Below are 12228 nucleotides of genomic sequence, written 5' to 3'. Positions count from 1 at the left end.
GGCGGAGGCAGTAGGATGGCTTGAGCCCAGGAGTTTGAGGTTGCTGTGAGCTGGGCTGACACCACGGTACTCACTCTAGCCTGGGCAACAGAATGAGACTCTGTCTCAAAAGAAAAAAAAAAAAAAGAATGTACTTTCTTAAAGAATGTACTTTTAAAAAACATTTTTTTAAAGAAGCAAAAGCACTGTATTTTCCCTTGTTCATCTTTTATAACAGAAAAGCTCTTTCCTTGCATTCAACATTATTTAAAAGCTACATCTAAATGAGAAAGATTAAGTGATGAGGCTGGATAATGCAACTTGCGTGTAAAAAAACCAAATGTGACTATTTTGCAACCAGTTTTCTTATGTAATTCCTAAAGTAGCTTTGGAGGTATATCTAAAACCATTTCAAAAATCCTGGAGACAATGGCAATATCCCAGAAATAAGATTTATGTATGATTAGCTAGGCTGATGATCTTGAAGGGGGACAGCATTCACTCAGACATAAATGTTAGTGTTAACTGATGAAAAAATTAGTCCTGTTATTTTCTATTTAGGCTTTAACATTTTTCCCTGTTTTTCTGTGCTACTCTTTTCCTTCTTTTTAGTTAGAACTTCAGCTTGTAATTATAGTCTGCCTTTGATAAACAGCTTCTAATGCCACTTTGTTTTTTGTTTTTGTTTTTTTAGGTATTGCTTTCACCGACTTACCGGTAAGACATAATTTTTTAAAAGCAGTTTTGCATTTTTAAGTAATGGAAGTATAAGGAAACTGGTACTAAGCATTTTTAGAAAGTTTAGAATGCAGTTTTATTGATATTTGTTAAATTTATGTGCCATGCATAGAATAGAGATCCTTTCTTGAGCTAGCCTGGGTATAGACTTTCAAAATTAAGCTCCAAATTGCACTGGATCCATTGCACAAAGGAAGATAAATCGGAATTGATTACTTAAAATATACTTTTTAATGTCACCATGCATTCATTCAAAATATATTTCTTTGGTGTCTTTGGACTTTTCAGCAAAGGGCTGTGCAGCAGTTCTAATCTATTCATCCAAGCTATATTGAGGCCTACCGTGTAGCAGGTTCTGTGCTTGGAATGTGTCGTTCACCAAAATAGGCAGTAAAGGTCTCTGTCCTCTTGGAGTTTACAGTATTCAAGCTAAGGGAGTTAGAGAATAAGTAATGCTTGAAAAATAAGTAAATTATAACATACTTAAAATTATTAAGTATTTTGGGAAAAAATAGAGCTTGGAGTGCCAAAGGTAGGACACAAAGTTGTACAAGGTGCTCATCTCTGATCAAGTTGAGAATTGAGCAAAGACTTTTGAAGGATTGAGGGAGTTAGCCCAATGGATATGTAGAGCAGTAGTGTTCCAGGCAGAGTAAAGTTAGGGAAAAAATGCTCAGGAAAAATGTCAGTAAAAGGAGCACGCGTGGCTTGTTTGAAGAATAGCATAAGGTGTGGTAGAGAGGAGTGAGGAAGACAGAGCATGCGTAGTGAGGATGAGTCAGCGATATCGATGCTCATCGATCTAGATGTCGATGAGCTAGACCACCTGGAAGGGCTTGAGCATTTACTCTATTTGAGATACAAAGACATTGCAGGGTTTTAGTTGTCATGATATGGCTTCAGTTTTTACGGGATCACTCTGACTGCTGGGTTGAAAAATAGACTATGTGTGGGAGTAAGAGTAGAAGCGAGGGGACCTGTGAGGAGACCCTTGCAGAACTTCAGGCGAGGGATGACAGTGACACTTATCAATAGAGGTTTGATTCTAGGTATCTTATTTACCAAATCTAAGACACTATCAATTATAATAGGCATCATATTGGATAGCAAGGGGAGAAAAACCAACAAACTATGACACAATGCTTCCTTATCACTTAAAATGTGTATTTTATACTCACTGAATGATCTTGTAGGGTTACTTAAACTTAGATTTATAATCCATATCTCCTGTTGCACACCTAAAAAGGATGGAGATAAGCAATATAAATTGATTAAGGTATTACCAGAACTTCTTCATGCTCCGATCCCAGCCTTTTAAATCATTACTTTAGAGTTGTTGTCTGTTTTTTTCTACATGATATTGTCTTCTCCATCAAGAACATTTCTTAAGAGTTCTCTGTTAAATCTCTGGGATATTCCTCCAAGCTACTGATCACATTGTGCACAGTTTAATATTTTAATATTACCAGGAGGTGGTATTAACCAAAAGTTTTCTAACAACCAGGACTCTGATATTCCTTTCTCAGTTGGTCTTAAGTTGACTAAAATGTCTTAGAAGTTGCAATTATCCAGCCTTTTGACCGGGGAAAACAATTAAGTCTCAGAGTTTGTCAATGAGCTCATTCTTTAACAAATTCACACCTGTGCAGGCAGTGACAGCTATATCATGACAGCTGCCTGACCAGTAGTGATTGTAAGGTGCCATGGATGATAAAATGCATTCTAATTCAGAGATGTTTTGAGAGAGATGATGGAAGATTCAGAGGCAGAGAATAGACACCAAATTTGTAGATAGATTTATTGATATTCCTTAAGAAAATGCTAGAAAAAAATAGAATAGAAGAAATCAAAATTATAATAAAATAACTTTTAAGCTAGGGAAGATTCAGAGTCTGTATATCAAAATTGCTCACCAAGAAGCATTAGTTAATCAGTAATGGAATAAGTGTTTATTTTTTTGAAAAAATATATGGTGTTAGGATTTTGTCTTATATTTTATATCAAAGTAAGTTCTAAATGAATCAAAGAGTTAAATGGAAAAAAGAAATAAATAAAAATCATATTCTTTTTTTTTTTTTATTTTTTTTTTTTTTTGAGACAGAGTCTCGATTTGTTGCCCAGGCTAGAGTGAGTGCCTTGGCGTCAGCCTAGCTCACAGCAACCTCACACTCCTGGGCTCGAGCGATCCTTCTGCCTCAGCCTCCCGAGTAGCTGGGACTACAGGCATGCGCCACCATGCCCGGCTAATTTTTTATATATATATCAGTTGGCCAATTAGTTTCTTTCTATTTATAGTAGAGACAGGGTCTCGCTCTTGCTCAGGCTGGTTTTGAACTCCTGACCTCGAGCAATCCGCCCGCCTCGGCCTCCCAGAGAGCTAGGATTACAGGCGTGAGCCACCGCGCCCGGCCAAAATCATATTCTTTTAAAAATCCACCTGAGAAACAAGAGAATTTGCTAAGGATTGGGTGTGAAAATGTGAGAAAGAGGATCTGACCAAAAGATTTCTGGCCTAGGAATTAAAAGGATGGAGAGGTCACTTCCTGATATGGAGAAGGCTGTGGTATATAGGTTGAGCAAGTTTTGAGGGAGGAGATTAGGAATTCAATTTTAGATAAAATAAAAGTTGTGAAGTGTGCAGTTGTGTATGCAAGCCTGGAATTCAAGAGAGATCTGGACCGGAGGTGAAAATTTGGGAGTTACTGCCATTTGAGTCTTATTTAAAGTCATGACATTGGTCAAGATCAACAAGGGGGAATGTGTGTAGGCAGGAAAGAGAGGTGGACCAAGGGTTGAGTTCTAGGGCATGCTAAATTTCAGAGAAAAGGACAACCAGCAAAGGGAAATTGAGAAGGAACAATCAGTGAGGTAAGGAGGAAGACCAAGAATGGGATGTCCTGAAAGCCAAGTGAAGAAATACATCAAGGAGGAAAGAGTGCTCAGTGGTATCAAATGCCAGTGACACATCATATAAGATAAGGACTAAGAATTGACTATTATATTTTGCAGAGTGGAGGTCATTGGTGAACTTGACAAAGTTTCAGCAGAGTGATGGAGAAATCCTGACTGGATTAGACATAAGAGAAAAAAAGAAGAGGGAAATTATAGACTGGACAATTCTGGAGGACTTTGGCCACAATGGGGAGGAAAGAAATAGAATAGTAGTTGGTGGTGGAAGTGAGGGAAGTAGAAAAATTTTTTTTGAATTGGGAGATTTGGCAAGATATTTGTTTGCTGATAGAAGTGATTCACTAGCAAGCAAAAAAGTTTATATAGTATAGAGAGAGGTAGGCAGGTACATAAGTGGAGGGATGGGCTTTTGAGAAGAGCATTGTGGCGACAGGTAGGCGGCAGAGGGTATAGGTGCAGATTCTGGTGGGTGGGTTGATGTGGTCCCTAATTGTTGAGAGGCTCTGTTCGGAATACTCTAAGTTTTATTTGGTTGGTTAAAGCGCTTAGTTGCTTATTTTTCTCTCTTTTAGTAGCACTAAGCATGTAAAACCAACTTGTCAGAGTGAGATTTTTTATTGTTGGTAGCTTTTGTTTCTTTTGATGGATGCAATGGTGATCATTAGGAAGAGGCTTGGTTGGTGGTAGACATGTTGACTATTTATGTGCTTCCTTTTAATTATTTTCTGTCCCACTTTTGAGTCACCAGTTATGTTTTTCCCTTCATCTATAGCTAACCAATGATGATGTGCAACTTTGTTGTTATAGTATGTAGGGTGGTGGTTACAGATTTTCTTTTAATACAGTGTTTCTAAGAGTTTTTCATTTTTTTGCTTTTGTTTTTGAGACAGAATCTCACTCTGTTGCCCAGGCTAGAGTGTCATGGCATCAGCCTAGCTCACAGCAACCTCAAACTCCTGGGCTCAAGCAATCCTACTGCCGCAGCCTCCTGAGTAGCTGGGACTACAGGCATGTGCCACCATGCCCAGCTAATTTTTTCTATATTTTTAGTTGGCCAATTAATTTCTTTCTATTTTTAGTAGAGATGGGGTCTCGCTCTTGTTCAGGCTGACTTTGAACTCCTGACCTGGTGCGATCTGCCCACCCTCAGCCTCCCAGAGTGCTAGGGTTACAGGCGTGAGCCACTGCGCCTGGCCAGAGTTTTTCATTTTTATGACTGTAAATCTTGTGGGACTTCCACATGCCTACAAATCACTTCTTCACTTAAAGAAGAAGGAAAAGTCTTTCTCTTGAAACACCAGGTAACTATTTTATGTTCTGTACCTAGAATCTGTCACTAGCTAGTTGTACCACTGAATCTTGGGAGAGAGTATATTTGCAGAAAAACCATTTTACCTAGACCATATTGCACCTATTATGGAATATAGTGTGTTTATACAGCTCTGAAAACCTTAGATCTTTTTCGAAATAATTTTTCTTGCCAGCTAACCTCACCAGTTTAAGAAATGACTTTAACTATAAACTAACTAATGCAGTTCAGGATTGGGTATATATTCCTTTTTTTATAGTAGCTATTCTTATCTAAAATGATGCTGCTTTCCAGTTCTGAACACTGACTTGAAATCTTTTTATGGCTACATTATTTACTTTCATTTTCATTAGAGGAAATCTTTGAATACCTGTAGAACAAAGCTATGCTATTGAGCTATTCGTTTAGCTTTTGAACAATTTCTAGATTGAAAATATTTTTAGTATCTGTCTTTATCTTTCACAAGTTAATAGAAATGGGATGTATTTTTCTGTTCTTTTCATAAAGAAACTATTTTAGTTCAGTCTAATTCTATATAGGCAGAAGTAATTTTTTTAAATTTAGAAACATTTTCCTGGAAAACATTTCATATAAATCTATGATCAAGACACATGCTGCCATATGGATGAGCCTTGAAAACATGTTAAGTGAAAGAAGGCAGTCACAAAAGACCACATATTATGTATTCCATTTATAAAAGATGTCCAGAATAGGCAAATCCATAGAGACAGAAAGTAGATTAGTGGTTTGTTAGGGGAATTGGGGGAATGGGGAATGGCTGCCAGTGGGTACTGTGTTTCTCTTGGGGGTGATGGGAATGTTGTTAAATTAGATGATGATAGTTGCACATTTCTGTGCATATACTAAAAACCATTGAATTGTGTGCTTTAAAAGGCTGTTGATTTTTAAAATCTGTAGTCTAGTAAGTTAAGGACTGTGCCCTTAATCCTCTTCCCCCAAATACTCCAGTTTTAAGATTGAGTAAATGGTATAAAAATTATAATTACTTTTCAGTGAGCACAAACCGACTTGATATTACTTCAAGTTTTTAATCTATCTCTAATTACAGATGTAATAGTGTCAAATATTTAAATGAGAAAAATGTTTATAACTACAGAAATGTACAAAAGAGAAGTTCTTCATAATCTCAGTCTCTTTAGCTATGATGGCTATTTTAACTTGAGTGTGTATCCTTTTAGACTTCTTGCTTAAACATATTATTTAAATGTTTTCATAAAAGATGAAGCCATACTATGTACATTATTCTATAGTTTGCTTTCATTTAGTAATGTGTATAGGGCATCTTTCTATGTCTGTTAATGCATTTCTTATTCTGTTCTTTTTGCCTCTTTACAGTATCTTATTGTATGAATGTACTGCCACAGTTCATCGATTCTAAGATGAACATTTTTTCATATTTTAATATTTTGAAATGGAAATGCATTTTAGAATCTATGGCCTATTTGCAGTGTTTTTTCTCAGACATAAAATAATGGTATAGCTTATTATTGGAATCTGAGATTTGATGAATATATCACCTACCTAGACATTAAAATTTTTTTGCCATTACAGATAATGCTGCAGGATATACATCTTTGCACATGTTTATTTTTCTGTACAATTAAACTCTTACAAGTGAAATTACTGTCAATTTTAATGGGTTTTTCCCAAATTTTTTTCTTAAAAGGTTATATCAGTTTACATTTCTGTGAGCAGTGGATGAGAATGTTTATTTTCCCAACTTTCATCAACAGTGCATATTCTCAGGCTTTTAAATTTTAATCTGATGTGCAAAAAAGAAAGATCTTGTTTTTAATTTATATTCTAAAAAGTAGAGTATGGTTAAGTGTCTATGTTGTCATTTTGTGTTTCTTCTGCAAATTGCCTATGTATCTATTGCCATTTTTGAGAAATTGATCTGGTAATTGTCTTCCTGTATTGTGAGAATATTTTCTATATTTGCACTTTGTCATATGTATGGAAGATTGTTTTTTGTAGAAAGTCCATTTGTCTTTATATTTTTGGCATGTTTTGTCATAATGAAGTTTTAAACTTTTATGGAACAGTTTTACCAGAAAATTCATGAATGTTGATTGTCTTTTATAGTGTTGATAGGATTATTTTTCTGAATATGTAAGGAAATTTAGATTAGCAAATCATTTTAAAATTTTTATTTGGACAATCCTGAATATCAGAATTCTGAACTCTGCTTAATGAACAGAATTGCCTTTCACTCTGTTGATTTCTTTATTATCTTTGGCCTTATTATATACTTTTGTTTTAAAGTATCTCATAATTCTTCAGTGGGTTTTAAAGCAAAGAATACTGTACTAGAATTACAGAGACATGAGTTTTTTTTCTTTTATGTGGTGCCATTAACAAGCTGTGTGCTTTTAGACTGTGCTTTTAAAGTATTTAAGTCTCAGTTCTCATTGGTGAAATAAGAATGCTGTACTTTGTATCTCACCTGTTTGGGGCTTAAAATTCTATAAACTTGTTAGTTCTGTTGATCATTAAGAATCAATATATAGGCATATTTTGATTTCTCCATTTATTTTCATAATCCAGTAATACTTTATATTTCTTGATATTTTGACACAATATTTTTGATTTTTCTTGCCTGATTGAACAGTTGTTTTAAAACACATCCTCTTAGCCTTTTGCTTTGAAATCTGTTGAACATCTTATATTCATACACAAATTATCCCCTTTTAATTTTTTCCTTGTTTTATACTAAAAGTATTTATGATACTAATAAAGAAATAAGGCATACATACAGAGAATGAAGATGTGGTAGGATTTGGAGTTATAGGAAGGAAAGTTGATCCTTGGATTTGGTGTCAGACAAACCTTTGTTCTAATTCTGCCACTTGTTAGCAGAACAGCCACGAGCATTTTATTTAATCTCTAACCCTCAAATTCTGTATCTTTGTAACAGAAATAATAAAAGTTACCACACAGGATTATTATGATTAAACCTTGGCAGTTAGTAGACATTCAGAAACTCATTCTCCCTTTAGATATAACAACTATTAATAATTAGTGATAGAGCAAAAGAAGGACTCTTGTATTTTTTTTTACAGTACAAATTGATTTATTTAAAACAGTTACAAAAAAAGCACAACAAAATAGAGCAAAACAGATTATCCTTAGAATCATTAATGCTTTGTTAAAGATCAGGTAGGATTAGAGGGTAAGAAATGGTGTTGGGTGGAGGAACACCTGACTAGTTCTAAGGTTTTAAATACAATGCAGTTGAATCCATGTCAGCCATTACATATTGGGGATAATAGAGGATCAGTAATTTATCTACAGGGAACTCCTACACAAATCAGATCCATCCAGACTCCCCAGTGCCATTCTTCTCCACTCTGTAGGATTCTAAAACCACCTGGATGACAACATTCGCATCCTTCTTTCTCTACCCCATTCCATATCCATATATTCTTCCCTCTCCTAAAGTGCTGTGCAAGCTGAGAGCAGTCTGTTCTCTGCAGCTGGAACATACACTGTTTTGGCTAGAGGGATCCTGTGTGACTAGGAAGGTTGTTGGGGACTTCAAGTTAGCCATGAGTACAGTCTCTTCCCCAACACAATCTAGATTCTCTTGAATGCAAGTATCAAGCAAGTGAGGGATCAACTCTGCCTTCAGCAATACCAGCAATGTACTAACCACTCACAGCTCACAAATATGTGCAAACTCCCTGTCCAAGGGGATGGGTATAAAACCATTGTGTCATCAGCTCTCTCTCTGAAGAACCTCAGTCCCCATGACAGTCATAAAGACAGAAATAAATGCTTGCAAGTTTGACAATGGGTAAAGGCACATGGGCCGCTGCCACACACCCTGCAGACAGGAACCCAATTTGAGGCCGTCTTCACTGTCGGACATTTGCAGTAGAGTGGCTTTGGGATCACACAGATGTGAGTTTGCAATCTACTAGGGCGGGGGATCTAGGCTTAACAGGAGAACTAATAAAACTTTAGTGTGAAAAGTGCATTTATGACTATTTCTGCTGGAGAGGCAGCAGGGCAAACCGCAGCACCTCTCCTCCTTCCTCCCCAGGCACTGTGCATAGTCTGTAGGTAAGGAGAGAGTGCAGTCAACTCCAGTATCTCAAGGGCCAGGGTCGTCCTAGGCTCAGACTAGGCTTCTGTTCCAAAGATGGATCCTAGAGTTGAAAGAGCAACTGACAGCTGCTAAGACCCAGATGTTTATTTTATTATTGCATAATGTGGGAGACCTTCCCTACCCCAGGGAAGCTGGAGGGTGAAGATTCCCAGCACAGGGCTAATAGTTTACTGATCAACATCCAACCTAGTAAGGTTTAGCTCTTCAACTGTAGTGTACACTTTTTCTCATCTGAAAGGGACTGTAGCTTCAGTGTGGAAACTTGTCCTAGGAGGCCAAGACATCTCCCTAAAACTTGGCTTCTGTCCTGTTTACTTTTTATATACTTTGGTCACAGTTTAAAAGACTATGACCAAATCTCCCATGGTAAGTCTATCAGGTTATCTTTACTCCGATGGACCCAGGCCCTTTCCTATTCAACCCATGTCCACCTTCATCTCCAGTCTGAACACTCAACTCTTCAATATGCCTGCTGTTGCAGGTTTAAATCACACTACTATCCTGTGCTTCCCCCTAAATCACTTATGATGCCCATTGTTAAAAATAAAATTAAACTCCACTTGAGCAGCTGTTTCAGCCAAACTTCAAACCCTCTCCCAACCCCTGAGTCCATGTAACTGGAGCTAGATGAACCTTGCTGGGATGTGGCACAGTCTCTAATGGGGTTCCCCCTTAGTTTTTAAAATAGGATACAAGATATCATAAAGGAAAGAAGTTAATACTACAGAAAACACCCACTAATAGGACCAACTTGTTTTTCCCTCAAGACATTTGGAGCCAAAGGGCTCCTGGCAACACTGAAGCCATATCCCTTTGGATTTGCCAGCCCCACCAGCAGCATTTCATACCATCCCTATTCAATATGACTTTGCCATAAAATAACACTGGTACAACACAGGTAAGAAATAACAGAATGCCTGGACTTAATCTACATGGCCAAAGACATGAAAGGACTGGGAGCTCCAGAGGATGGCAGTCAGGACACTGAGCAGACAGCAGCAGTGGCAAAGCAGCACAAAGCAAAGTCGTTGGTGTTACATGACCAACTGGGACCAAGAGTATGGAAGGGTCAGTACAGATCTGCTGGGCCCCTCCCCTCATGTACAAACACTCGGCTCTTAACTCCCAGAGCTCGTTCCCCCATGCCACCCCCTTCCCCATGTACAGTAATCTTGAAAGGAGTAATGACTCAAGACTTAGGTTATTACCCATCCTTTACTGGGTTCCCCTTCTCCCAAATTGGTATGGACAATTCTGTATAGTGCCAGAGAATGAGCAATCCTCCTTTCTATCCCAAAGCTCTGGGAATGACCTACTACTGACAAGGTACTGGCTCTGGCCTTCATCAACTGCCCATTGCCAAAAAGCTGACAATTTCCCCACGAAAATGATCACTCTCTTAAAAACACTCTCAAGTATCTAGCAAACTTAGGAAATTCCTATAAGGACGAATGGACACACCACAGGTTACTCCTGTTTCTCATGCCTGGAAGAAAAGACTGAACCAGAGGGAAAAGGCAAAGGGGAATGCCACAGCTCTGACCAAGATTTCAAGCACAGGCCTTCTTTTCCAGGGGACCATACTTTATGAAAGATACCTTTGCAACTCAGCAAAATCAAGTATTAATATGTTACATATGCATGGCACAACATTATGGGAGCTGCTGGTAATGCTTTACCAGCAAGGACTCTTGTATTTTTTGTATACTTGAAGCTACCACCTTTACAGTTAATTGTCTAGCCTTGAAATCCTGGAATATATCTAAATGTGTTTCTAAGTTAGGATATCCAATCACATCCTTTTTCCTCCTCTGAAATACATACATTTAAGTTTTTATTTTTATATGGAGAATCCCCGCTCTTAATGGCACTGTGTTTTGCTTATAGTTAAGTTCTTATCATCTCCCCTTTGTAAACGCAGGCATCCTAGCTGTACAGATAAATGAAAATAGTACTAAAATAGTACATGCCTGGCTAGGCTTGTACTTTTATAGTAATTAGCTTTAACATGGAATTTATAGAAATATGTCACATATAAAAATCAGAAATAAACCTGAGTTGCATATGTGTTTATATTTTAATTTCTGTAATTATTACATGACATAGTCTTAAGAGGAAGAATTATATCTTCATGTATTACAAGTATAAAGCCATGTGGTATAATTCAGTGTGATCTCTGAATAAATAAAATAGGTGTCTTAGATTGTTTGGTTTTCTCTTGATGATTAAATAGCAGGAAATGATATTTTTTCATCTAATATATATATTTTAGGTCATTTATTTTAATCTTCCTCTACTAATATTTTGATCAGGATTTTAAAATGTCATGAAATTTTGTAGTTTCATTCTTTTAATGATGCCATTAAAAGACTAAATAAGTCTTTAACTTAAAACGGATAGGTGTTTAATGTAATACATTGTCTTACAGCCAAATTTGTATCCTACTGTGGGGCTTCAGACACCAGGAGAAGTGGTTGATGCCAATTTTGGGCAACATCCTTTCGTATTTGATATAGAAGACTATATGCGAGAGTGGAGAACCAAAATACAGGCACAGATAGACCGATTTCCAATTGGAGATCGAGAAGGAGAGTGGCAGACCATGATACAAAAGTAAGAGTAAAGAAATTTGAATTGACATTATTCAGAAATCTATTTTTTATATAAGATTTATTCTTTTGGTATTCATAGAAGCTGTTTAATCTACTAATTTATATCCTAATTGTATTATTATATTTTAATCTCAAAAAGTAATTTAAACAAAATTAAAAATTATTTGATTTGATGACACACAGAATTGTGTTTCAGTCTGACTTAATGTGGTGGAGGAGATAAAGTGACATTAGGTTACCTAGGTTATTCTTAGTAGTAGGATTTAATGATTTCTGTAGATTATACAATTCAAATTTTAATAATGTTGACGCAAAGGATAAGTTCAGAGAGATAATCTAGATTTTTATAATCAGAATATGTGGGTTTGGACATGAACTTGGCTATGTCGTTCTGCAGTAGTTTAGATATTTATAAGTAAAAAGAATTGTTGCTTGGTAAGAGTAAGCGTCAAAATGTATTAGGATATAGACTTGATGTATACATTTTACATTTCAGAATTTGGCTAAGTTTTTCCAGTGTTTGGGTTACTCTGTAAGAATAACATCAG

General features: G+C 36.6%; 1 protein-coding gene across 1 annotated transcript in view; it reads left to right on the top strand.

The window, feature by feature from the left end:
* The window catches only part of RANBP9 (RAN binding protein 9), a 106283-nt gene that overhangs the window by 69677 nt on the left and 24378 nt on the right, over positions 1 to 12228 (top strand). The window contains exons 5-6 of the mRNA XM_012753561.2: positions 674 to 696; positions 11497 to 11681. Of these exons, the coding sequence (XP_012609015.2) occupies positions 674 to 696; positions 11497 to 11681 (208 nt within the window). The remainder of the gene's footprint in view (positions 1 to 673; positions 697 to 11496; positions 11682 to 12228) is intronic.

This window comes from Microcebus murinus, chromosome 15 (genome assembly GCF_040939455.1).
Source record: "Microcebus murinus isolate Inina chromosome 15, M.murinus_Inina_mat1.0, whole genome shotgun sequence".
In the NCBI taxonomy this organism is placed as follows: domain Eukaryota; kingdom Metazoa; phylum Chordata; class Mammalia; order Primates; family Cheirogaleidae; genus Microcebus; species Microcebus murinus.
Note: the sequence above shows the minus strand (reverse complement) of the source record. Positions and strands in the feature narration are given on the sequence as shown.